This window comes from Fundulus heteroclitus, chromosome 12, assembly GCF_011125445.2.
Source record: "Fundulus heteroclitus isolate FHET01 chromosome 12, MU-UCD_Fhet_4.1, whole genome shotgun sequence".
Lineage (NCBI taxonomy): Eukaryota > Metazoa > Chordata > Actinopteri > Cyprinodontiformes > Fundulidae > Fundulus > Fundulus heteroclitus.
In genome coordinates this window covers 15,868,655-15,896,633 of record NC_046372.1, presented here as the reverse complement: position 1 = coordinate 15,896,633, position 27,979 = coordinate 15,868,655, and the positions used below count along the sequence as shown (strand labels likewise).

At 39.8% G+C, this 27,979-nt stretch overlaps 1 protein-coding gene across 1 annotated transcript; it reads left to right on the top strand.

The window, feature by feature from the left end:
- Positions 1–27,979, top strand: shoc1 (shortage in chiasmata 1). Its single transcript, XM_036144061.1, has 28 exons — positions 1–74; positions 360–435; positions 522–651; positions 3,353–3,443; positions 3,527–3,687; positions 3,771–3,942; positions 4,021–4,126; positions 5,980–6,121; positions 6,203–6,307; positions 7,508–7,637; positions 7,785–7,879; positions 9,703–9,960; positions 10,044–10,352; positions 12,366–12,575; positions 12,771–12,965; positions 13,052–13,144; positions 13,998–14,179; positions 14,885–14,957; positions 15,163–15,232; positions 17,040–17,215; positions 17,306–17,411; positions 18,508–18,619; positions 20,817–20,938; positions 21,298–21,385; positions 21,958–22,089; positions 23,200–23,349; positions 26,283–27,009; positions 27,564–27,979. Coding segments are annotated over exons 1-28 (4,299 nt in total). The 5' UTR covers positions 1–72; the 3' UTR covers positions 27,650–27,979.

Genomic DNA, 27,979 nt, shown 5'->3' with positions numbered 1-27,979 from the left:
CAATCTTTGTTGTTAAACTCGCACGGCCTCATCGTTTCCGCTTATACTGGGAAAAAACCTCTCAAATCAGTCATGTAAGTTTGATATTGTGTGACAATGTAGTACAAGAAAAAATATTTACGTTAAAAATGTATTTCTGTTCGATAAAGTAAAAAAAAAAAGTCACTTTTCAAGGTTAGCCAACATGTCAGCTGTTAGCTTACAGTGAGAAAGCAGCTAGCTAGCTAAATGAGCTAATTATTTTTACTTATTGGGCAAACTTTATTCATGTAGGGTGAAAAGCCACAATTTTGTACCTTGTTTAAGGAGATGAGCTATATAATCCTGTCTTCACAAAATCTTGTTTTTACTCTTTAAAGGTGTGAAAGGAGCGACTGTGCCCCACCTGAGATCTTCTCTGCCATCCGATTTAAAGCACTTGACTATGTGTTTGAGGTGAGGTTTGGTTATAGTTTTAGTTTTGAGTCATCTTTTCTTGACATCATCTCTAATTATTTCTTTATTTTGCCTCCTTTGTACAGACCAGCACCACCCTGAAGGTCACTTTGAACTTACTGGCACTGCCAACACCTTATTTAACTGGTGGCAGTGACCTGTACCCCCACAGTGGAAGGGTCCCTGATGTCACCTACAGGATGCCGTGGATCCGAGGTTAACCAAATACAAAGATGCCTTCATGCATCTATCAAAGGATTTATTTAGGGCTGCAAAATATATTGGAAATAAACTGTCATTTCAATATTTCTTTGTTCAAAGACAACATGGCAAAGAACCGTCCAGCTGTGTGTTTGCTATCAGTTGTCAGGAGTTTGGTCTGTGAACCAATAATGGTTTGAATAGACAGTCTTTAAGTGACCTTTAAGTATTGTTGGAATATCACAAACAGCAGACTTTAGCTAAAAAGAGTAAATGAGGACAAGCCCAGGGAGGGCGCAGTAGACCTAAATACTAAGAAATCCTTAACTTTTGGAGGAACTGTTACATTATGCCTTTTTGAGATTCAAATGTTAAGATGTTCTAACATTTTCTTTTGCTTTTATCAAATGTCATTGAGCTGGACATCCTGTTATGATCCTGAACTCAAAGAAAACACATGACCCAACATGGTTTTCTGGTACAAAACACATGTTACAGGAAAAATAAGGGGAAAAAAATGTATTACTGTTTATAGAGTGGGACAATCACAAAGCTAGATATAGAAGGTAGAGAACTGATCTAAGTTAAAGAATTAAAAATAAAGTATTTCATGAAAGGACCCAAAAGTTGATCAAGTGAATCTTATTATTTCTGTCTTGGATCTTAAATCCAGTTCATAGGAGTGGACCAGGAAGCAGTCTTTCCATCTCAATAATATGACATGGCTGGCAAGAATAGATACAAGTGACAGCCCACTATGCTTCATATGTGTGCTAAGTAAGGGCTGTTAAGACTGCATGCTCTAATTAACAAACACTTCAAATTCTTGAGCTCATGGTCACTCAGTGGCTCTGATTCACTCTTTTTAATAAGTCTCCTGGCCCGTAAAAACTTATTTAAGGCAGGTTCTTGGAGCCATTTTGTAACAAGACTCTGACAAACTGACCTTTATAAGATCAAATGATGAATATTTAATTAATACCTGCCTAAACCAAACAGCCTCAGTAGATAAACAGGGATCATTGTACAAGGAAAACAGATTCTCGAAGGGGCGAGTGAAAAATAGATTTGGATGAATAATTGTCTAACGGTGATGAAATTTAGAGTTTAGCGGGTCTGAGTTATTTTTTAATTTTTATTTTTTTGCTAATTATGAAAAAAAAAAAACATGCAAGACTTCCTTTAATAACTGAATCCGCTTCTGAAGTAGTTAACCATGTCAGATCAATTCCTGCTGGTTGTTGGTGTTTCACACTACACTTCAAATTTTGACAGTTAGATGAAGCTCTGCCCTCGGGACTTGACTCTACAGATAGTGTCCCATTTAACTCATGGCAAATTCAAAATAAGATCTGGGCTTTGACTCATTTACATCAACAAACCAATCTGTTTTTATGTAAACAAGAATTGAAACTGGATTTCTTTAGCATCATAAAAGGCAACATTCAGAAATTATAGAGTTATAAAGTTAAAGAGCTGTCTTCGGTCCAATGGAATTAGATATTGTTTTAGAGGATCATCAGCTACGTTTACATGCAAAAAAATGTACGATCAGATAAAAATGTATTCAGATTAAATAATCGGATTGTACCGTTTATATCAGCACACAACCAATTAATCCGATCATAATGTGCACCTTTATTCACTCTGACATGCAGTTATCAAATTTCCCAAAAGAAAACGTAGAAGAAGTACTTCTTTGCTGAGCAACTAAAAATAGTAATCAAAGCAGTATCATAGGAGTTTGTTTGTCTTCCAAGAGCCCAGACTGAACTTGCACAATGTTCTAATTACAGTTGAAATGTTGCTGAGTAAGCAACAATTTTGAGCTCTTTTATTTTTTTCAAACAGAAATGTTTTGTCAGGATCCCCGGCTTTCTGACGTATTTCCGCCACTCAACATCACAGAAATACGTCACGTTTACGTCGGGCACAATGCGCACTGGGGTCAGTTTGCCACATTCTGAATAACTTGAGCCTGACGAGCGTTTTTCACGCACGTTGATCGGATTACAAATCAACGCAAACCATTCAGAATACAATTTCATTCTGATTGAGCTTAATCCGATCATCATATTTCGACTGGCTTGTTTACATGACACATTTTTATTCCGATGGGTCGTTTATTTCGATTACTGTCGTCTATGTGAACGTAGTCATTGAGATTTACGGAGAAGAGGCATTTATATTTCTAAAATATTTTAAAAGTTTCAAATCCAGGATTACTTAGAAAAGGCATGGGTAACTGAACAGCTGTGGACTCCTTGATTGCTGCACCCAGGCTTTGAAGCAGTTGATCTCTCAGCAGATTATTTAAATATTTTAATTATTTAAAATGGTAAATAGACTGAACTTATATTGCGCTTTTGTAATCACACCGACCACCCCAAGCGCTTTAGGTCATCCAGGCAGACTCACTGACGCACGCACACACTCTTACACCGATGCACCGTTCTGCAGGCATCTTGGGGTCAAGTGCCTTGCTCAGAGGCACATCGACATGGGTCAGGGGGAAGCTGAAATCCAACCCAGAACCTTTTGGATTGTAAGACGACCATGCCCACTGAGCCACAGTCGCTCCACAATTCAACACAATGCAGAAATAATTTCTCCATCCTTCCTTTTTCCCCCCCAGAAAAAAATAACATTTACTGGGGAATTCCTGGATTTATTCAGTTCCTAATGGATTTCTATTGATTCCTATTATAATTTACAGGAAAGGTGATTTCTTCCTGCCGTCTCTTCATCAGTGGTTCAGTTCTTGAAGACCTTGGAGGGAAGAATCAACCTGTTCATTCACTAGAAAGGTTTTTAACAGCACTAAAATGTGACAAATGCAACCCTGTGATGTTTTTAAAGACACTTTACAAGCAGCTGCGTAAAATTTCAGATTTACCGTGGAAGCAGACGAGGAGATTGTCCCCAGCTCTAACCCTGACTCATTAGACCAGGAGCAGTTTGTTTGTTTGAATAAGCAGATCGATGATGCATGTCAGGAAAGATTTTCTAAGCGGACAGCTGACCAGGAAGGTTCAGACAGTAAGACCAAAGGTAAGAAATTATTTTTTGTCTTTCAAATATCCAGAAAATGTATTCATCCGTTCTATTCTCTCAAAACTTGTTTACTTCCGTAGATCTCTTTCTCCCCGAGGAGCTCATGACTCTGGATTTGCTGGCACAGTTCAAAAGACATTTGCCGTCTCTGACAGCCAAACTGTCCAGACTGAAGACGCTTCCCGTGGCTGACCCTCTGCTGAACTCCACAGGAATCGCCATCTCCGAGGACTCCATGTTCAGTTGCTTTTCGCATCAAACTCTTAAAATCTCCTTCTGTCTCCAGAGCTCCACGTTAGCTGAACTACGTTTTTATCGCAGCTGCTTCAGACGATGTGCGTCCTATCAGGAGCCTCCAGCCGCCGCCGGCGTCGGCGCCGACACGCGTGGAGACGTTCAGGAACAGTTTGTCAAGCAGCCGCTCTTAGAGGCAGAGGTACAGCGCTTTGCAAAAGTATTCATACTCTGAGCTTTCTGACATGCACCATGAGTAATAATTCAATTTGTTGGCTAAATGAAATTGTTCCCCTGGTTTGTTGTGGTGGCCTAAGTGGTCGGAGCAGCGCGCTTGCGTTCAGAGAAGGCTGCAGGTTGCTGGTTTGATCTCCGCAGACTGCCACAATCGGTCATTGAGTGTGACCATTAACCCCAGATTGCTGCCTGGGCGCTATAAAGCTGCCCAGTGCTCCCTGAGGCAGGGGGACCCAGACTTTTCAGCCTGGGACCCCATAAATTACCCCATTTCTTTTTATTTTGGGGGTGTGGGGATTATGAGAATAAAGTAGTATTGTTATAAGAAGTTTTACTTTGACGTCGGTTTCACATATAAGGACAAACTAAATCTTACTAGTACATAACTAAAATCATCTCGGGACTTTGTGAACTCCTGCACTAAGGGATGAGTTAAAGGTGGAAGACAAAAATATTGTTGGAATGTACAAGTGCAATGACGAATAAAGATTTCCTCTTTTTGTCTGAGGATCCTTCCTACATATAGGATTTTAGTTGCTTCTGGTTACAGTAGAGATTGCAACTGAATAATGAAATCTTCAAATTCTTATCGACACCAGAAATCATATATTAGCCCCATTTCCATTGAAAGCTCCAGGATTTAAAGTCCCAGGCGGGGTGACAGAAGAGGGTAGACAGGACTGATCTTAAGATCTTTATAAGTTTAATTTTTTCCTCTGCCACGGCGAATTCAACGCGGACGGTTTATTAGTACCGTAACTTTAAACTTGCTTTAAATTTTGCTGTGGCTTTTAAATTCAGCAAAATTACTTTTTATGAAGGTTAAACGCTCCTCCTCTTTCTCTGCCACACACACACACACACACACACATACACAGTAGCGAAATACTTTATAATAAACTCAAAGCACTGAAAACATCCAGCCGAGGTTTTCACATTTGATATCTGTTAGGTGCAGATATTTTCCACTAACTTAGTAAGCCTATTATAGTGACTTTGCTGAGTAATAACGCTGCAGCAGCTGGTTTCCCCGGCAAGGCCAGCCTGTCAGCGGGTCTCTGCCGCCCCGACAAGTCCAACCAGAATTAAAATCGCCTCATAATCCTGATCAACTGACCGCACAGATGTACTTTCTCGTCTAAAATCATCTTGAAACAACTTTGTTTGAAAACTTAAGGCTATAAAATGGATAGGTTTATAAACTGCCGGGGACAGTTTTTCTTGCTGCACACAACCCCGCCCCCTCAACAAGCCCCGAGAAAGCAGAGCAAAGTAAAGTTTGGGTCGGGGGACCAATGCCCCGGGAAAGTATAAGCGTGTTGAAAGTGAAATTACTCTGGTAAATGTGTATGAAAACGCTCCTTGTGATTTGCCAAGCCTCAAGCTCCTGGAAAAGGTGCTAAAAATATTTTTTTTTTTTAAAAATAATAATGAAAAAGTAGAAAGATCAGCAGGTTTATTCTGAAAACATTAATCCAATATGTAATTTCTGACAGTAATCTTTCTTATCAAAACCGAGCCGTTTTACCGTCGCATCATCTACTTAATATAAAAAGTTTTTTATAAAATTGGTATATTGTGTATTCATAACAAGTGTAAGCCAACAAATATTGCATATACAGTCCTTAGAAGTCACCTGTCCACCACACTTTTCAGGTATTTAGTTGTAAAAAAAAAAGCAGAAAAAAAACGTGTAATTTTTTTGTCCACTTGTGATTTATGCACTACTTTTTTCTGTTTTAACACAGGACAGCACCAACATACACGTTAGTTCGCTTTAAAAACATTACAATGGTTCTGTCTCTTCTCCACATGCAGTCTCTGCTGTTACCTCCTGTAGTCGACAGTCTCCAGCTCAGCCCACGAAACTACACAGCCTTTTCCACAGTCTGTGGCCGTCTAAGCAGTTTTCCAGAACCGCTGGGGGAGCAGCGGCCTGTCCTGGATTTGCTTCGCATAGGTGAGTAAGAGATGGGAATAATTTAGCGTCGGATAAGAATTGCGAGCGGAAATCAAATTAGTTTTCTCTCCTTTTCTGAAGCGACCCTCTCAGGAATTTCAGTGGATATTTCTCAGTTTGATGAACGGCAGGAAGACAGAAAAGAAAGCTCAACGAGTGGAAGACTGATCGAGCTACAGTGTTCAGGTATAGTTCAGTAAAGCACAGAAAACACCTGCAATCTGGAATCAAACGGCAATAGCTATGTTTACATGCACAAGATTTTTACGATCGGATTAAAATGTATTCGGAGTAAATAATCAGATTGTGCCGTTTATATGGGCACACAATCAATTAATCTGATCATAATGTGCGTGTTTATCAGAATCAGAAATACTTTAATAATCCCAGACGGAAATTATTTTCGTTACATGCCCCAGATATATAAACAACGTATATATATATATATATATATATATATAGATAGATAGATAGATAGATAGATAGATAGATAGATAGATAGATAGATAGATAGATAGATAGATAGATATTCAATTTTATTTATATAGCGCCAATTCATGAAACATGTCATCTCAAGGCACTTTACAAAGTTAAATTCAATCAGATTATACAGATTGATATATTTCTATATAAGGGAACCAGTTGATTGCATCAAAGTCCCGACAAGCAGCATTCACTCCTGGAGAAGCGTAGAGCCACAGGGAGAGTCGTCTGCATTGTACATGGCTTTGCAGCAATCCCTCATGCTGAGCAAGCATGAAGCGACAGTGGGAAGAAAAACTCCCTATTAACGGGAAGGAAAACCTCCAGCAGAACCAGGCTCAGTATGAACGGTCATCTGCCTCGACCTCGAGACCTGACTTTATTCAGAATAAAACCACTAATGACATGCGCAGTTATCAAATTACCCTAAAAAAGAACACAGAAGAAGAAGTACTTCCTTCTTTGCTAAACAACAAAAAATAGCAAACAAAGCAGTATTAAAGGAGTTTGTTTGTCTTCCAAGTGCCCAGGATGGACTTGCATGATGTTCTAATTACGGTTGAAACGTTAACGAGGAATTACCAATTTTGAGCTCTTTTATTTTCTCAAACAGAACAGTTGTATCGGGAGCTAAACAGTTTTACATCCTGACGTATTTCCGGCACTCACCAAATACCAAATACGCTGAAATACGTCACGTTAACGTCGGGCGCACTCGCGTCACTTTGCCACATTCAGAATAACTCGAGCCTGACGAGCGTTTCTACGCACGTTGATCGGATTACCAAGCGGCACAAACCACCGCTCTCATTTGGATTACAATTTCTGAATGAGCTGTTTATCCCTATTACTTTTGTCCATGTAAACGTAGCTAACGTGGGCTGAAAATGTTGTTTCTTTAAGGGGAGGTTGTGTCTCCAGCTGGAGCTGAGCTGGACGTCATTCTGAGCCCGACTCCTAAGAAGAACACCGACCACATCAGTCTCTCAACGTCGCATCTCCAGGAAGAAGAGCTGCCCCCGTTTGGCCCGATGTGCGTAGTTCTTCCGTTTTGAAGTTCAAACAGCTAATTTTCGCTGCACAGATGAGGAAGACTCGCCTCCTACATCTGTGTGACAAAGTGACGCCCTCCGTGTGTGAATGCATTTAAAAAAATGTAACAATAGTGATTGTGTTGCAGATCCTTGTTGTCAGCGAGAACTCGGTGCGAGATGAAGAAAACGCTGTGGAGCTCAGAGAAGCATCTGACCTCTGTGCTGCGCTTTCTGTTGTCAGGTAGCAGCATCTGTATCAGGCGTTTAAAAAGCACCACTTTAGTACTAGAAGATAACAGAACGTTACTCCATCACATCATTCATTCAACAAAAGGAATCACATAATACCAATAAAGAGCCATGCAGCTAAATTCAGTTTAACCAGAAAAGTTATACTTCTCTGTTTGGTTTTATTAGTTTTTTATATCGCTGACATCACCCACCTGCCACACAAAAGTATGTTTTATTATATCCTGATATTACAATAGAACAATAGAATTAGGAAAGTTATTTTTTTATGTGTATGTTGTTTTTTTTTTGTGTAGAAAATGTCAGCATTATGGACTTTTAAAATAAAAACCTAAGTCAGGAAACCAGAATTTCATTATGGTTAAACAATGATAAAGATTGTAGTGTAGTGTTACCTCAATATTGAAGAAAAGCTGTAGTCTCTGTTGACCACCAGGTGTCGCTATATCCCTTAATATTCCTTAAGCTTTATTAGTACTTTTCACAGAGGCATAAAAACTATCCTGTCTTCTGCTCTGGAGGAAGATTTTGAAATTGAAGGAATTAACTTGTGGTGGGAATTTATTATAAAGTAAGCCGCCATTTTAAAAGGAAAGAGCATCAGACAAAAAAAATTGTTTAACGAGAATTCATACTGTATGGCATAATTTGCACCTTTTTGATAATGTTTGTCAATTGTTAGAAATTATCTTAATAATATTTATTTGCTCTCGCAGAAATATAAATACTATGAAGATGATACACAAATAACCTTTACATTTTTGAGAAAAAGATTTTTGGCAGACTTTAAATGTGAAGATATATTTTATTCCATGAAATAATTACATTTAAAGGGTGAGATGTAAAACTATCCTATTATTATTTTTAAGGCTAAAATAGTGAGTTTCTAGACTGAGATGAAGCTCCTCTCATGTCTAAATTAGGTGTTCTGGAATAATAATGCAATCTATTTATCATCAATGTAGCCGTCATAGACCCTAACTCCTCTTCTGATTGGTTGATCACTGCCTCTCGACGGCTCTTCCACTGAAAGGGCAGTTTTCCAAGGAGCTGAGATTTTTTAATTAATCCATTAGAAACAAGACTTGCCTGCAATTGGTTGTTAATTTTGGTTTCCATTGTCCTTTAATTGAAATACAGATATTTTGTGTAGGGTTCCTTCAGCGTTTATTCGTCATCTTCAATTCGTCGTCATGGGGAGTTTTCCATGGTTAAATTAATTATCTGGTCCTCATGTCATCCAGAGAACCGCTCTGCCATCAAACAACCTGTACCAGAAATAAGCTGATTCCTACCTGGTTCTGAAGACCAGGTAGTATTTTTTTCCAAAATGTACCCAACCAATTTAAAGTTAAATCCTAGAATTAAAGAATCAAGAAGCTTTGTTCCCATTATGTGTTTACATAATTAAATATTTGGTGAGGCAGACACAAGTTCAGAGATGGACCTAAAAACTAGACTATAATAGTTATGTTTTACATTCCTGAGTAACATAAAAAAATCAATGCATTTTTAGGTTTCAGTAAACAACATTTAATAAAAATGTCCCTTTAAATTAATTTTGTAAAACAATTTTGTATTATTTGTATTTCTGTTAATCAATAGTGAGTAGATCTTAATTAGATAATAACAAAGTAAATTCTTGATTAATAAAGTGATTTGATTTAATCACTCTTTCCTTTTATTTGAAGTGTTAATTTTTGTGTTGATTCTAAATAAACGAGTTAATAAATTAGTATTATCTGTCGTTTTTCAGACTCAGTGTCTTCTTTAATCCACAAACGATTTGCCGAACTCTCCTATATTTTCTCACAGAGCCTCCTTCATGTGAACCAGCTGCGGGCTTCCAACCTCTGTGTGAAGCCATGAGAGTCATCGAACTACAAAAAGAAAATGTAAGCAGTGCCAAACTGGAACTACAGCTGAAGCCAGAAAGCCCAGAGATAGTTGTGGGTAAAAGGCTCGAGTTCGTGGAGAGGATGATGTCTGAGGTTCCTACAGACAGAAAGGTCGAGAAGGAAGACTTCAGAAGTCTGGGACCTGAAGACGAGGAGGACGAGGATTTGTATAAAGGTATTTTTTTGGACCGTGTCTTACAGTATTACGATTGTATCAAAAAAAAAATTATTATTTGATATTTACATTTTGTTTTTCAGTAGAACTTGTCGATGCGGTTTCTCCAAACAAAGCCCACCTCCAACAGGAAGACGCTGTCGACTCGTCTCAGAGCTCGTCCTTGGTGCCCGTCGCCGATGATGGGTTCAAGACCCGGCAGAGCGCCCACAGTTCTGAGTGGACTCTGCCCACAAGATCACAAGTCGGCGATAATCCGAGGAGTTTGATCTACACAAAACCTGAGCCAGAGAAAAACCTCGACCCTCTGTCCGACTTCCTGATGCTGAGGACACAGCAGCTTCCTTCAGCCGGCGCAACATCTCCAGCTTCAGGCATCTCTGAGTCTGCAGGTGCAGTCAGACATTCATCTGTTCCTTTAATAAAACATTTCCTTCTCAGCAGTTACTTTATACTTGTAATTATACATTATGCATTATTATACAACACAATGCCTGAAAAAGCTTGTGGAACCATTGACAATATTCTAAAACAATAGTTAGCACGATAAGAAGGACGTAGTCACGGATAAAAATTCATCATATGGGGCGTGCTCCGATGGCGGATCCAGGTTCAATTCCTGAGGTCCTTTACCGCATGCCGTCCCCCCTCGCTCAAACCCCCTTTCCTGTTTGCCTACTGTGTAAAAAACGAGCCTCTAATACCGTAAAAACCCAGAGAAAGAATATTTTACAAACTCAATAAACTCAATAAATCATCATGTAGCCAGAAATTCAAGAATGACTTTATTAGCGTATTGGAGCCTGTGTTGAATGTGTGACGTGTTAATGAAGTCGTCACCAGCGTTATCCGGACGTTAGCAAAACGTCAAACAAAATAAAGCATGAGAACAGAATCTACAGCAAGCGGTGACAATTTAACCAAAGAAAAGCTTTTAAACAGAAATATTCACTGTTTTTTTCAAGTGTAAAAGATGCACACAGTCTTCAAGGTTTTACCAAAATCTTCTCTAATACTGGTTAGTATCCTTTTTCTGTTCCCTCTGATGAGGTTAAAAACGCTTAAACGTTCTGACAAATATCGAATCATCCCATCAGAAGTAGATGGATGCATTAATACTTTAACATTTGACAGAAAGACAAAGTAATTACAATGACTGGGACGGTGAAAAGTTTACATGCACTCACCTGGGGACGGATTTTAGACCTCTTAATGATTTATTTAAATCCTCCTTTTCAGTGGGAGATGATTAAACAACAAACAATTTCAATGGTAAAACTAATTAGATGTACAAGTTTAAATTATATATATATATATATATATATATATATTATTTAGTTAGTATTTTCTTTATTATTATTATTATTAATATTTTGTTAGTATTTCTTTATTATTATTATTATTATTATTATTATTAATTGATTTTGTTAGTATTTCTTTATTATTATTATTATTATTATTATTATTATTATTATTATTATTATTAATTTACTTAGTTAGTATTTTCTTCACTATTATTATTATTCCCGACAGAGTCAAAGTATTTGGTTAAATGTCCGTTAGCAGGTTTCAACCTCCTGCACGCACTTGTTTTGCAACAATCAAGATGTTTCCGCATAATTCTCTCCGGATATTTTTCCTTCTCTTCTTGGCAGACTTGGTAGAGTTCATCTAAACCGGTTGGTCTCTTTACAAAAGGCTCGAGGTCAAGGATTGATGTCCGACTCAATTAAAAGCTAATGTCCTGAGTAATAACATTCAGATTAATAAAAACAGTTACATTTCTTGTTTTAAATAGTCCTTGTGTACAAGCATAGTTTTTATTGCTTGTGGTTAGTGCAGAGAAAAGTTAATAATTAAATCACAATCGCAATTGTGGTTGAAATATATCACAATTTTGAGTCATGGCAAAATCGTCATGGCAAAATCTTTCATTTCTCCTCAAAGCTTCATCTAAATATTTGAAACCTGGACATCTCTGGATGTAACAACAGGACATTGACCCCAGACACACTTCAGAACAGTTTATTTTTATTTATCTTAAGCAGAACCAACTTCAACAAAATTTTTTTCAAACCTCTATAAAAGGTGAGTGAAAGGAAACAAAAAAAACCAAACTCTGCCAGGAAAAGTGTTCAGATATCTTATGAGAATGATGCCAGAAGGTCGTTGATGCTAGAAATACATTGGTGAGGCATAGTTCACTGAGGGAAATCAAATTTAATATTTGTGGTGGTCCATATTTATATATTTCTGGCCACGTGTGGATTCAAGAACATCCAAAGATTCATTGAAGCTGTTTGTTGGATAATCGTGCCACCGCGGAGACAGAAGCTCTGTTTTCTGCAGAGTAAAAGCCAACATCGTTTCTCTGTAATCCCTTTCCGTCCTGTCGGCGGCGGCAGGAGAGGCGAAGCATCCGACTCCAGAGAAGGAGCAGCAGCCTCCTCCTGAGGAGACGCAGACGGCTGACAGGAAGCCAGCGTACGTGAGCCGCGCCGAGAGAGGAGACGTTTGCAGAGAGCATCCCCCCACCGCTCTGAGGATGAGTCGGCTTGAAGACTCGAACCTTCAGGAGAAACGTAACAGCGGAGTCATCCAGGTTCAGCCAACAGGTGCACATTTACTCTACCTCAGCTGTTCTCTAGACGTCCATAAAAATGTTCCCTCAGCTGCAACGTAGGACTCAGAAACAGCAATTTAACGGCTTTAAAAATGTTACTGTGTGGCACCGATTGCCGGCAATCAGAAACTACTAGTACTTCTCCTGCCGACCACACTGAATGTTGAATGTTGATGCCGGCCTGCAGAAAGTCAGCGGCGGGCCTACGCCGAGCTGCTGGCCTTCGCTCGGCCCCGTCTGGCTTCTGCCAGACAGCTGGGGCTCAACTTCTCCTCGTGGGGAGACTTCAGCTGCTTGGCCCCGGACCAAAGCCATTTCCTCCTCAAACAGCAGGAGAGGGCCCTCTGCAGGACGCCGGCAGAGAGCACGGAGCACGTCAAGGGTAATGGCTCGCCTCTCTTTTCATTTGTCTTTGATTTTATCTTCTTCTTTTTTTTTAACAAAAATCTTTTGTTCTTCTGGCTGCAGATCAGGAGCGGCTTTTTAACCTGGCTGCTCTGATCCATGTGCTGGTGACGTTCAAAGAGCTGCTGCTGAAGTGTGACCTGAGCGTCGCTGTGGGTCAGTATGACCTGACGTCTCCCTGCAGGCTCTCTGTTAAAGCCGCTGCCTGTAAAATCTCCTTTAAAGTTAATCAAAGGTAACCTGACCCTAGCCAAATGAATTTCGCTCCGCCTAGCTCCAGTCATCCATCTGGAACAGGTCCATAGGAATGGCGTTTCAGAAGGCTGGGCCTTATCAAAAATCCTTGCATATGATTGGATAAGCCACTTGTCTGTCATCTTTATCGACGTGCTATTTCAACCACTCACACCGAAGCTAACCCGTGACGCTGATGAGAGCGACGCAGGAAAAAACAAAACTTGACAAATCCGGTCGGGAGAAGGGCGAAAACATGGTTTCCACCAACAAAAGCCTTCAGAGCCGTTCTCTGATGTTTTTTTAATTAAACAATTTTAGGTAGATTGGACAACACGGAAGAAATAGCAGCATCAATGTTAACGCTTGCTTCCTCGACGCGAGCCGCCATTGTTGTCTGAATCAAAACAGTCTCACGTCACGGTTGCTTCTCCACTACGTCACATCTATGAAACTCCAGCCCTGCGTCCTGATTGGCTGGACATTAAAACTGGTTGGAGAAATCACTCTCTATGGGCGATGTCCCAGATGGATGTGAGTGAAGCTAGGCGGAGCTAAGCAGAACAAAATTCATCTGGCTCGTCAGGTTAAATCAAAGGTAGAAATGTCGGAAACCTACGGTACTTAAGTGGGAGCCACACACAATCAAGGCTAAATATAAAGAAACCAAAATTGTTCTTTTTTTTTTTCTTCTTCTTTTTTTTAAATTTGTAAATTCAAAACACACATAAGAGGAAGTGGACCATTTTTGGTGTGTCATGTGATTTATTTTAAGAGTACCTGACCAAAGCAGCTGAGGCGTGTGCAGATGCCGGCCTGATGCAGCTGCTGAAGAGGCTGCAGATCGTCCTCTTCCTCAGCCACAAGAAGGAAGAACCCAACTTCAAGCTGCTGAAACTTCAGCAGCTTTTGGCCGAACGGCTGCAAAGCAGAAAAGGAGATGGCGGCACAGGGAAAGTCCGTTTTCATACAATAATTTCCTTTGAGCTTAATCTACAGTCGCATATCTAACTAAGTTCTGGCTAAAGTATTCATAGCTTTTGAACTTTGCAACATTTGGTCACATTAGAGCAACTAAGGAGGTTCGTAGGATCCCTGGTTTGAATCCCGCATACTGCCCCTCTGCGTCCTTAAGCAAGACCCTCCCTAAAAGGGATGGGTTAAAGGGTTAGGGTTTCATTGGGATGTATGTTGCATTGACAAACAAAGACGCTTATTACTGAAAACTTCAATGTATTTCAACAGTATTTTGTGAAATAGTGGCGCATAGTTATAAAAGAATCCATTGGTTTTTAAATAAAATCAGAGAAACGTGGTGCGCATATATATTCAGCTCCCTTTACTGAACCTCCATTAGAGCCAGCTGCCTCCAGAGGAAGTTTAATCCGTGAATAGTATACTGTAGTTTGATCTCGTTATAAACAGAGCAGCCTCGAAAGCTCGTTAGAGAACATTAGAGAACAACGAGGACAGCTCATCACAACCAGACAACTCAGGAACAACTACTATGAGTTGGTTTGTTATATAAAATCTAAATGAAATGCTTTGAAGATTTTTGCTATAATGTGACAAAATGCACAAAGGTTTAAGGGGTTATGAATGCTTTTGCGAGGCCGTTTAATCGTTCGTGAATCCCCTGAAGAAATGTTTCTGTTTCTTTAGATTCTTGTCATGCTGTCTGTGGAATCTAATGAAAGCAGTTCAATGATGGTCAGCAGCCTGAGCAAAGTGACCGGTGAGCAGTTTTCATCGCGTTACCGACCTTTTCTGCAACCTCCTAATTAGCAAAAAACACTCAGTGACTTACATCTTCTGCTGCTGTATTTTATTTATTTTTTAAAGGTAGATTAACCTGGAATCAGCAAAGGAAACATTTTCCGCAGCCGTTGCACCAAACACGTCAATAATGTTTTATGAGTGTGTCTGTGTTGCTGCTGCAGGAGCTGCTGTGAGTTCAGTTTGTCCCGAAGAGGACAAGAAGAAGCTGAACGGTGCCAGTGTGGTCAGCAGGTAGCTGCTCTCAGTCCAGCATTAGTGTTTTCATATATTATGTCAAATATTTATGCATATTGTCTCCTTCCTGATGCTCGATTTATGATTGTCGTTTGAACTTCTTTTTTTTTTATATATATCTTCTTGGGATAAGTTTTATACTTATTATGACAATTGTTTTTTTACCTTTTTTTGGAATTATGACAATGACAACATGTATTCAAGCAAAACTATATACTTTATCCTGAATTTAGATGCTTTGACGATCCTGAAACTACGGTAACAATAAGTCGGCTAAATCTACACGTCTTGGTTGATGCTTATTGTTTTCCTCTAAACGTGACATATCATGCAAAACCCACGTTTTTAGCCCTAAGACACATTTTGTGTGCTTGGATTCCCCAGGAGTGCAGAAAATGTGAATGCAGTCTGTCCAGGAGCTGCATAGATTACCTGTTTGGATCAGATTTATTCAGATTTATTCTCTTTTATGATTTTTGAACAACCACTTGTTCAAAAATCAAGGTCAGCTAAACAAGGTCATGGACTTCTGGCTAACCGATTTTGCGAATCCACCATGTTTGTTTCTTGCTGCTGAAGGATGCCGAAGCTACAAGTGGAAGGCTCCATCCGAATACGTTTAATTACAGCTCCTGCTCCTTGACCTCTCAAGTAGCTTCGGACTGCTGTGCTGATGTCGGACAGCCTTTAACTCCGACGTCATTACGCGACGGAAACCCAGATGGATGATGCAAGTCAAATCTGGCCTACAGTCTTCCGAAAGTGAACTACAAAGTGCTGCTCTCTTCTCTCCAGAAATTTTCGTTGATTTCCGTGAGGAGGCTGTGCTTATACGTCATGTCACGCAAAGGATTGTGGGATTTCATATAGCTCCTTAGCGCCGGTAGGGGATGTTGAGAGGTTCCTATGCCTAAACCAGCTGTGAGAGGAAGCCAATTCACAATACATGTCATCTCAAGGCACTTTACAAAGTGAAATTCAATCAAATCAGACAGATATGCCACAGTAAGGAAGGAGGTAGGAAAAGGACCTTACAGGCTCCTTTTCCTACCTCCTTTCTTACTAACCGCACTATTCGGACAGCTCTTATCATGGCGACCACTGGTGCACTTCTGCTTTGGCTAAAGAGTCCTTGCCCTATAGATGCTGGTGACGATTCTCAGTCATCCAGGTCATGGTCATTCCAAACAAAAAGTAAAAAACTAAGCAACTGGACTTGTTTTTCGTAGTTGAAGACGTTTCGCTTCCTATCCAGGAAGCTTTCTCAATTCAAAAAGTCTGGAGTAATGTGGAGTAACAAGCTTTGTACTACTGCCAATCAAAGGCATGTTGTCTAAGCCATTACAAGGCCTTTGTTAGGCAGCAGTATAAAGCTTTTTACCCCACATTACTCCAGACTTTTTGAATTGAGAAAGCTTCCTGGAAAGGAAGCGAAACGTCTTCAACTACGAAAAACAAGTCCAGTTGCTTTGTTTTTTACTTTTTTGCCCTGTAGATTTAATCAGATGGAGTCCCTGAGTCAAAATGTCCGGTTGTTCATTATATTGTCACTCACCGTTCTAAAAAAATGGCAAAAATTGCATTTAAAGAGACGGCGCCAACACAAAATGCTGTCAGACGCACCTCAGAACAGTTCCCCCTTTAAGGTTTGTCACTGGTCGATACTGATGACGGCCCATAATACTTACAGCCTTTCTGTGTTTACCAGCTCTAAACCGTAGTGGTCTGCGTGGTTTCGAACTGAGCAAGAAGCAAACCTAAACGAGAAGCATTATTTATTTATTTCTCTCTCCTGTCCAATCAGCGTCCGCGACAGCGACTGTGTGCTGGCGTTCGAGCGTCACATCGGCGCCGACTTTCCCTGGAGCTGTTTCTCTCTGCTGGTGGAGTTTGACCGTCCAGGCCAGTCCCCCTGGTCCACGGTGTGCAGTGAGAGGAGCGTCGCCCACTTCTCCTTCACCACCAGCCTCTCTGACGCCGGTCGGCTGCCATCACTTTAAAACCTTTTCACAGACACACGCATGGATGATTTCCCTTTTTTAAAAAAAATGTCTGTTTCTTCCCATAAAGACTCAGAGAAAGTCTCTTGGCGTCTGGAGGAAAACGTCCCGTTTGTGCTGTTGGTGACCGAGGGGCTCCTGAACTCTCCTCTGCTCCTGCAGACGCTTGAGTCAGGGTGAGCTTTTCGTTTCGTCCACTGTTAAAACATTTGCTCACCACGGGAACCCGGTTCTTAGAACAAAGCCCTGTGTGGCTGGTGTGACGGCGGTGAATGTTGTAATAATTTAGGTTTTGGTTGGCTGCCATGCGTCATCAAGGATTCTCAGGAAAAAACTGACTCACAAGTTGTTCTCAACCACTTGTTCAGCATTTTGAATGTAAACTCAGAATTGGAAATACTTCTGTGTTATTGTGTGAAAGTCAAACACAAACCCCATTTAGTGTGTCCACCCCCTCCGTTGCGTTTCAAGAAAGATTTGTCCAACCAACACTTTATTATTTTTAATTATTACAGACAAGTTAAAAATCTTACAATTAAATGTCCAGTACAACGCAAAACATTTGTCTTTTAATAACAACACTTTCTCTTTCATTTCAAATAGGACTACATTTATCCAGGGACTTTAACTCAAATGCACTAAAATCTGATTTGAATTTATCTATTTAATTATTTATTGAAATTGGCTACAGAAAGTTTAATTTGTTTATTTGGAAATTAGAATATTTTGTACAGCAGGCAAAAAATTATGTCACAATTACTTGGTTATGTTTATTTTGTTTACATTTGTTTTGGCCCTCAAGTGCTTTTGACTTGACAATTTCGAAAAGTTTGGACACCCCTGGTATAGACATTGGATGGATTAATAAAAAAACAAGAGGAATATTGATGTAAAAGATTAATGTCCTGCATATGAGTAAAATTTTTAGAGACTTTGCTGGATTTAAGATTAAAAATGATTGGGGGGAAAAAATGCAAAACAATCAACAAATAAAAAGGAAAAGTTCAGCAGTGAGTGTTATACACCTTTAGACAAGATCTACAATGTTTCTAGCAAATAAATATTTAGCTGTCCAAACTTTCTGAATGGGAAACACAGAAGTGCTGAAAATATACTGAAAATAAAGTTTTTTGTTTATAAATAAAAATATTTTATTTAATTTAACTTTTTTTACCTATTGTGCAGATTCCTTCCTATAACCCAGCTGTTAAAACAGATGTTGTGCCTGTGATGAGCATCCTGTGGGGTTTAAAGGGTCCGTCTGTGTTACAGCTTCGGCGTCTCTGTGCTGGAAAGGAGCCCCTCTCTGACGCTGCAGAAGCTCGGAGGGATCCACAATTACGCTGTGATCACCGTGGATGAAAGCACTGCCATCATCATTCAGGTATCAGGACTCATCAGACTTCCTGTATATCTAGTCTAATAACAGCATCGCTTCAAAGTAAGCACACGCCTCGCAGTCTTTTGTATTTTGTTCTATCCTTTCATGATGCAAGATACGACACTTTGACACAATGTAAAGTAGTTGGTGTACAGCTTATGTAACATTAAATTTTCTTTCCCCTCAAAATAACGCAACACAACCATTGATGTCTAAACTGCTGGCAACACGGCTGAACACACCTCTAAGTGAAAATGTTCAAGCTGTGTCCAAAGTGTCAATATTTGGTACGGTCACCATGATTTTCCATCTCTTGGACGCAAAGTTCTCTAAAGCTTCACAGGTTTCCACTGACGTCCAAATAAACGTAACTTTTATATTGAATTAACTTACTAGATTTATTGTTGCTAGCATGTACTCTCTTACATGAATGCACTTCTAGTTTCAACATTACAGTCAGGCAGTCTTGTAGACAGCTCAGGGGTCCTATCAGGTAGTGAGTGACACAGTGTACCGAAATGCTCCGAATATCCATTGCGCGTAGCTGCTTCATTGCTAACCAAAGTCGTACAAAAAAAAAGATTTTTGAGCGCATTGTACCACATAAAATCACTCTGTAAGCACAGCGGTGATCACCTATGAGGCGCACCAGATTATAAGGTGCACCATCAATTTTTGAGGTTTTTAAGTGCGCCTTATAGACCGAAAATACAGTAATTAGACTGAAATGCGCTGACGAGAACTTTCCGGGTTGGAGTTGACGGCTTGTTGTGCCAATTTACCCCATTCATCCTCCCACACTGCAAAAAGGGAACTAAAAGTAAGTAAAATGTTCTTTTAAATTTGTATATTTTTCCTTGATTTCAGCAGCTAAATAAGACTATTTGCCAATGGAATGAGAATTTCTACCCCTAAAATAAGATAATTAGACATCCTGCACTTGGAATAAGGTGATGGAGATTAATTATTCTTATTTTAAGTGCAAAAATCTTATTCCATTGGTAAATAATCTTATTTACCAGCTCAAATCAATAAAAAATACGCTAATTTCAAGAGGATTTTACCTACTTTGAGTTCCCTTTTTGCAGTGCAGGTATGTTCCATGTTATTCAGCTAGTGGTGGATGCAACTGTGTAATTGCATAGATATAAATACATATCAGTTTTTAGTCTTGGATTGAGTGAAATATATTTCTAAATAAATGGGATTTATAGTCCGGTGCGACGTCTATATGTTTTTTTTCCCTCTTTATGAGGCATTTTTTGACTGATGCGACTTTATATTCCAGAGCGATTTATAATCCGAAAAAATACGTCTGTGTCCTCTCCAGGGCGTTTGGACAAATGCTTCCCCGGGGGTTGGGACACCATTTAAAGGTCCTGGGAGAGGCCATGGGAAGAGAGTGTGGGGGGATTTCTATACATTGGTGTTTGTGGCGTTTTCATAATGGTCATAAATATAATGTTGAAAAGCATACAGAAGGGTTAATAAATGGTAAAATGTCTATATGGTTTATACAGGTTTAAATATGTAGCTTGGTGGAATTGGTGTAACCTTACCTTTATGGAAAACAATGGCTACTGGGTAGCAATGTGGACATTTTCTCTTAGGGGTGCACTTACTTTTGCTACCAACGGAATAGACATGAATGGCTGTGTGTTGAGTTTTTGTGTTGTATCAATGTCTCGTATCTGTAGTGCTGTTCCATGAAAAGATAAATCAATATATGCACAAAAATATGAGGGGGTGTACTAACTTTCCCCAGCTATTGTATAATTCTGTGTGTCCCAACTAGAAGGTTGATCTTATTTGAATCTGAACCATCAGACAGTCGTTTGGTCTACGAGTGAAATATTATTTTACTACAGTTTTGTTTTTGCTGGATGTATGCAGTCACTTCACGCCCTTCTGAGTGGAAACGGTGCAGAAGTCAGTGACGACTTACTTATCGTTTGAATCGAGCAAAAAATGTTTTAGAGGACGGGACGTTTAGATCTGGTCACTTTTGTTGGTTCTGTCACAGAGAAGTTTGTCTCCTCTGGTGTTAATGAGCCAATGAAAAAATGTACGGCAATTCCTTTTACTTAACGGCCAGTTAACTGGCTTCACTGAAGCTTTCCTACATTTTAAATTACATTATTATTATTAGTGGTAGTTTGATCCAGTGTCAGCTGTTCAGTGAGACGTCGTGTTTGTGTAGGAGCAGGAGGAACTGGGAGAAGATGGAGCCAGCGAGGGACTGGTGATGAGGCTGAGTGCGCTCTCTCTGCAGTACAGCTGCTGTTGGCTCATCCTGCACTGCCCTGACAGCCAGGATGGAGGGTCAGCATCCACACAGACCTCATTACGCTTCAAATCTTCCTTTCACAGGCCTGCTCATGAGTTTGGTGAAGTCTCTTTGATCAGTAACTCTCCGGGAGGCCTTTGTGTCTGTTAAGGCCTCCACATGGACATTTTGCTGTTCTTTAAACATAAAATATGCTGCCAGGGAAGAAGATCCTCCAAAGTCCAATAATTTCAGCCTCCCTTCAGGAAGTATTGAGCAATAATCAAGACCACCTTAAAGGATTAAGACTAATTTGAAGGAAAATCGAAAGAAATTAGGAGTGGATTAAAAGGTTTAGCAGCCAAAAGGGTTTTAACTTTAGTTTGTGTGTTTGTTTGTTTGTGTGGAGCTGCAGATTTTCAAGCGAAGCCTTCAACAACCTGGTGTTGGTTTATTCGTCTCTGGTTCTGTTCGGCATGAAGTCCGAGGAGCTGGATGTGAAGGTAGAAGCACGGATGTTCCAGACTTTCAGCCCAGAGTAGCTCACATCGCTCAATAAAAAAACACACTGGACTAAATTATGATAAAAGCTTAATGTACGGTCATATTCAGTAAATTCCCATCTGTGATCCAATGAGGCTCGTTTGTCGGATTAAAAGTAACTTTTGAAATGAACCTTTAAGCAGTTTTTAAATGTGTTTCATGAAACCCAGATTTTTGTGCTTAAAATGTTAGTTATTTTTATTGATGTGATGTAATATTCTAATCCTAAACGAAAATCATCACAATAAAAATAAATGCTTGGAGACATCCGTCTGGGTGTAAATAATCCTTATAATGTGGTTTACTTCGTGATGGATTTATTGAAATAAATTACTTTTTTCCATAATATTCTAATTTATTAACTGTATATCACATTATTAGAATATTATTAATAGGAAAGTGAAAGAGACATATGTTGTTTATGTATAACTTGGTGTATTTTTCGTTGTTGTCCAACTGGAGCAATATTTTTTTTTTTTTTTTACGGTTTCACTATAATCGTTGGTAGTTAGTTTTCTCCTCTGGTTTCCAGGTGCTGATTGTGTCAGAAGTGTTGGAAATGGCCCAGTTTATCAATCGGATCTGCTTCAGCACCCTGATGTCCAAAGACGGGGATCCTCGGAGCCACCTGAGCAGAGACTGGCTCACCATCAGCCCTTCTCAGGTGGCGTTCAACCTCTGGTCTGCTGCCGCCCGTGGTTTCACTTCGGCTTTCTAAAACACTGTTTTTCTGTGATGTTAGTGTCTAAATCTCAGCTCCTCTCCTGCTTTAGATACATTTAGGATTTAATTAGGGCGTTCACTTGTGTAAAGCTTTAAATATTTCCACAGTGAATAGTTGGAGTTGTACTCTGTGTATTTCTATTGTCAGAAATCCCCAAATCATCGCATATTATGCACCTACGCTGGTGAAGATTCTCAGTCATCCAGGTCATGGTCATTCCAAAAAAAGGTAAAAAAAACAAAGCTTAGATAACATGCAAATTCAACCGAAACAGGTCCATCCCTTAGTAATGGGCGGTCGTTAAAGCCATTAAGCCAGCAGAATGAACCGAAACTGGTCCACTCCTCTGTAACGAGGAGTCGTTAGGGTCGTTATTGGCTTGGCTTAAAGGAATAGGATTAATTCCGGCCAACCTTCACCTTAACTCTCACCCTCATATGGGTGATCAAAACATCGTTCCTTTAAGCCAAGCCAATAACGACCCTAACGACTCCTCGTTACAGAGGAGTGGACCAGTTTCGGTCCAATCTGCTGGCTTAATGGCCTTAACGACCGCCCATTACTAAGGGATGGACCTGTTTCGGTTGAATTTGCATGTTATCTTAGCCATTACAAGGATTTGTTGGGCAATGGTATAAAGCTTGTTACTCCACATTACTCCAGACTTTTTGAATTGAGAAAGCTTCCTGGAGAGGAAGCGAAACGTCTTCAACTACGGAAAACAAGTCCAGTTGCTTTGTTTTTTACCTTTTTTTGGAATTATGCACCTACGAAATGGTTTTGAATATTTTTCTTAAAGGTTTTAACAAATGTGACTAATATGTTTGTCTTTGGGCTCTTAAAGTCAAATACACCAGAGTTCAAACATGAGAGGAAAGTTTTTTATTTTCTGTGGAAAAAAAAAAACCCTGACAAGTAGAGTTTTCTATTAAGTCATCAAGCTTTTCATTGATTTACTGTACAACTGTGTTTAATATATGCTCTGTTGAATTTTGGTAATAATTGTTATAGATCAACATTGTTCTTACATATTGTTTTCGTTTAATTTAGGAGGAAGAGTGTCTGTCCCAGTTTCCGTGCATTAACCCTCTGGTCAGCCAGCTCATGTTACACAGAGCTCCATCCCTGCAGTGGCTCCTAGGGGCCGATCTGCCGCAGCTACAGCAGTTACTTCCTGAGGTGCCTCATAAAGTCCTTAAGGTGACACAGAAGCACACCAGCACACTTTGATACAAAAGGCAACAGCAGTAGTTTTTCTTTTTTTTTGTTACTTCAGGTCTTTGTTCAGGAACTGGAACGAAAATAGCTTCCAGGGTCCCGTTTCAGAAATAATGTCCGATGTACCCTGAGTAGAAAGCAGCTACTCTGAGTAGTTCTACCTAACTCTGCCATACTCAGCGTTTTCGGTTTCAGAACAATTGATATCAATTAGGGCTGGACGATAGTTCAATATCAATATATATCAATCTACAGACGTATATTGATGATAGAAAAAAGGGTCAATAAAAAGTTCAATAGAATAAACCTTTTCCTTCCTTATGCATTCTAGCCATGTAGGTTAATATTACATCATTATATCCTCCCAACCAATCACAACGTAGACCCAGGAACCGAGCTCCGCCCCTTCAAAGAGTTCAGAGCGCATGTTTTTTTTTTTTTTTTTTTTTTTTAGACTTACAGTTTTGTAAGTAAAAAAAAAAAAGACTTACAGTTTTGGTAAAATGTTGGTTGAATAAAGGGTTGAGTTTGAATTCAGTGTTCTTTATTTAAAAATGGGTCATTAAGCAACAGCATAAAAGGGCCAGAGCTACACTTAAAAAAGATGTTTTGAATTTGTTGATAATTATCGATCAATATGATTTTATTTTACATCATCCAGCCCTAATATCAATCATGTGACTAAAATCAACGTCCAATCCACCCTGAGTTGAGCGCGAAAGAAGCCCTCATCAATGGAGCGCAGATAACACGATTCACCACGTCAGCGGCAGGAAATAAGAACCATGGACATTGCGCGTCTCTATGGAGACTTTACCCACGCTCTCACATCCACTCCTGTCCAAAAAAACAGAAAGAAACAAAACCTGTTTTATATGATTGTCATCTGGCAGGATTGGGTTTTGGACATCAACGCTCCTTTTGTTAAGTTTCCTGCAAGTGGAATGAGAAATCTTTAAAGGAAGGCACATGGAGAATATTAAACCACAACTAACAAATAGAAACAACGCTGACAACGTAAAAATGTGCTGACACAGATTTTCTTGTAGGTGTATAATTTCTCACTTTATATTGATCATATAGGCTATATTTATATTTTAAGATGAATTAAAGGTGCCGTTATTTAAGTGAAGAAATGGGCCGTAGACTTGACAGTGTTGGTGGGTAAATATATGAATGGAGAATTAGCAAAAAGTGTGCGACTTATTGGAACGGCGTCTCACAACAGTAGATGGACACAGGAAGAGACTTAGTGATGAAAATGTTGATTCATTGCAACATTTACCTGTAATACAGCCATTGCATCATTTTTAAACAATGTTTTAATTGACCTAAAATTCTAGAAACTAGTATTAAACGTCTGTTTGTGTATAAACGGAAATAATGTTGTTTTTAAAATATAGTCAATTTTTTATTGTGTTTTTTTTTCAGATCAGTAAATAACCCACATTTCACACATTTGTTTATTATAATGATATAATAATCTAGTGATTCCTTACATTTCTTGTGGATTAAGACTGTTTACTTTTCTGTGTTTTCTGCACAAATCCTGCATTATGAGGTCAGACCTAAAAACATGAGTTTTAGCCAGTAAAATGCTGATTGATGGAGCCTCCCTCGCCTCCAAACAATGTTTTAATTCACCTAAAATTCTAGAAACTAGTATTAAACGTCTGTTTGTGTATAAACGGAAATAATGTTATTTTTAAAGGATAGTCTATTTTTTATTGTGTTTTTTTTTTCAGATCAGTAAATAACCCACATGTCACACATTTGTTTATTATATTGATATAATAATCTAGTAATTCCTTACATTTCTTGTGAATTAAGACTAAAAAAAACATCAAAGAAGCTGCAGCACATGTTTACTTTTCTGTGCTTTCTGCACAAATCCTGCATTATGAGGTCAGGCCTAAAAACATCAGATTTAGCCAGTAAAATGTTGATTGATGGAGCCTCCCTCGCCTCCAAACAATGTTGAAAACACTGGGAAACAAATTGAAGTCCCCTGTAAAAAAAGAAGAAAGAAAAAAAGATCTCCCCATGTAAAGGTCTGAGCTATAATAAGATGGTGTACGCATATGGAGTTTATGTTTGAACAGGTGAGTCAGAAAAACATCTTAAGCCCCATTTACACTTCCCTTTTTTAACCGATCCATGCCGAGCTCGGATCAGTTAACCGTGCCGAGCTTGGTTCTTACGACCATTTACACATCACGCTATTACGGTTCCTCGCCTCCTAGTGACGATCTGCGGTACTACAGCTCTCTAGGATTGAAGGAGGGAATCAAGCAAATTAAAATGGCGGCGCCCGTAACATTCAGGAAGTTATGTTTGGTTATAATTGTGATACTTCGTTGTTTGCGGAGAGTCAGGCAACGAAGGCAACCTTTGGTAAATTTACTTAATAGAGTCGGCTTTTGGGAAGTGGATAAGACAAACGAACGTCTAATCAGGGCTTACAGACGCAGGAAACAAAGACAGACGTTGAGGTTCATCACACTGCTAAGCAGAATCATCACTGGAAATCGTGTGGCACGGTAAGGAAGCTAGTATTTTTATGAATGTCTGAAACCGGGAAATTAGTCAGCTGACTGTGAGGAGATGACGCGGTCTGCTCATGCGCTCTTTGTTATCAGAGAACCAAGCCAGGAGAAAACCGGGCCGAGCCCACCCATCGAACTGGTCTAGATTTAGCACGGTTTGGTTCTGTCTGGCACGGTTCAGTTCAGTCTGCGTTCCATTTACACTCGATAGTTATCTCAGTTACCGAGCTGGGACCGTTCTCAGCACAGTTAAAAAAAAGGGCCGTGTAAACGGAGCTTTAATGTCCAGTTAACATCTAAAGGATGCAGAAAGATGCTGCATAAGTGGCTCCGTTTTACCAGCCGGCCTCGTTTTCCTCTTGTTTTTAGCTGTTCAGCGACATCACCTCCTTGTACTCGAGCAACCCAGAGCCCCCTGCCGCTCTGACAACCGTCGACGAGACAAACCAACAAACCGGGCCTTTCAGAAGCCCCCAGACCTTCGGTGCTGAGCCTGAGTTCATGAGTTGTCTCCACCCAGAGCCGTTCACCAGCTTCCTGTGCGGAGCTACGAACCCAGACGACCTATTCCCCACCCAAGACTCCTCAGACTTCAAATTCGACCTGAACGGCTCTTTTGGGAGCCCCGTTGTTGACCTCCTGACAAACTGGACCAGAAGAGACCCCTGGAAGGAGGAGGAGGAGGAGAAGAAGCCTCCCGTTTGGAGAGGCCGAGCTGGAGCAGCAGGGAGAGTTGTAGAAAGAGCGCCAGACGCGTGGACACTGAGAGACTCTCCATATAACCACAGCTCTGACCCTCACACAGCGGACAGTACAGTGAGCCTGGAGCCCAGGTTCAGTTACCGCCCCGCCCTGCTGCAGCCGGCCACCGGCCACACATCCTCCCGTCCCGTCATCAGCGGCGACCTCCAGCATCCTCAGAGCTCTCACCTCAGCTACAGTCGGCGCCCCCCCACGGAGGTCAGGTGGGAGCAAAGCTACGACGGCATCTCCGGCCCTGGGGGGACGGCGGCAGGCTCATCTTTGCGCGGGTCCGTGTTCTGGGAAGATCCGGAGAGGAAGAGGAGCGGCGCTGCAGCCGGTCTGGTCGGATCAGGTCAGAGCGGCTCGAGCCTCGTTTCTGCTCGCCACGACGTGATTTAACGTGATTTTAACGTTTTAATGTGGTTTTCACGTGATTTTAACGTTTTAATGTGGTTTTAACGTGATTTTTACGTGATTTTAACGTTTTAATGTGATTTTAACGTGATTTTAACGTTTTAATGTGGTTTTAACGTGATTTTAACGTTTTAATGTGATTTTAACATGATTTTAATGTGATTTTAACGTTTTAATGTGGTTTTAACGTGATTTTAACGTTTTAATGTGATTTTAACGTGGTTTTAACGTGATTTTAACGTTTTAATGTGATTTTAACGAGATTTTAACGTGATTTTGACGTTTTAATGTGATTTTAATGTGATTTTAACGTTTTAACGTGATTTTAAGATCAGATTTTTTGTATAATCTGACCCAATCTGTATAATATGATTGAACTTGACTTTGTAAAGTGCCTTGAGATGACATGTTTCATGATTTGGCGCTATATAAATAAAATTGAATTGAAATTGAATTGAATTTTAACGGATCGTTTTTTTTTTTGTCCTGCAGTGCTGACGCCGCTGAAGAAGGGAAGGCTGAGCTACGAGAGGGTACCGGGCCGGAAGGATGGACAAACCAGGCTTAAATTGTTTTAATGTTGATTTTTATTTCCTATTCCTGTTTTAAAAATAATAAAAAAAAAAAATGAATGTGATGAAACTGAGCGGGTTCAGGTAGCTGTAATCTAAAACCGTTAACTGATATATGATTGTACTTTAACGCCTTTCACTGAGCGGGGCTCGTTTCTTCAGGATTTAATAAACCAAAACCTATTATTTGATCGTTTCAGTCATCTTGTAACTCGTCGTGTTAATCTGGGATAAACTGTGAATGGATTAAAATATATATCCTCCGTTGTGTCCTACTGCGTCACAGCTAACACCGATTGCCACATGTGTGTGTCACATTAAAATATTTAAATATAT

Bases quoted from the DNA above. Each gene is read 5' to 3' on its own strand.
- shoc1 (XM_036144061.1), top strand. The intron at 3,444-3,526 runs GTTTTTAACAGC...GTAAAATTTCAG, and splicing joins CCTGTTCATTCACTAGAAAG to ATTTACCGTGGAAGCAGACG. The intron at 18,620-20,816 runs GTATCAGGACTC...GTGTTTGTGTAG, and splicing joins GCACTGCCATCATCATTCAG to GAGCAGGAGGAACTGGGAGA.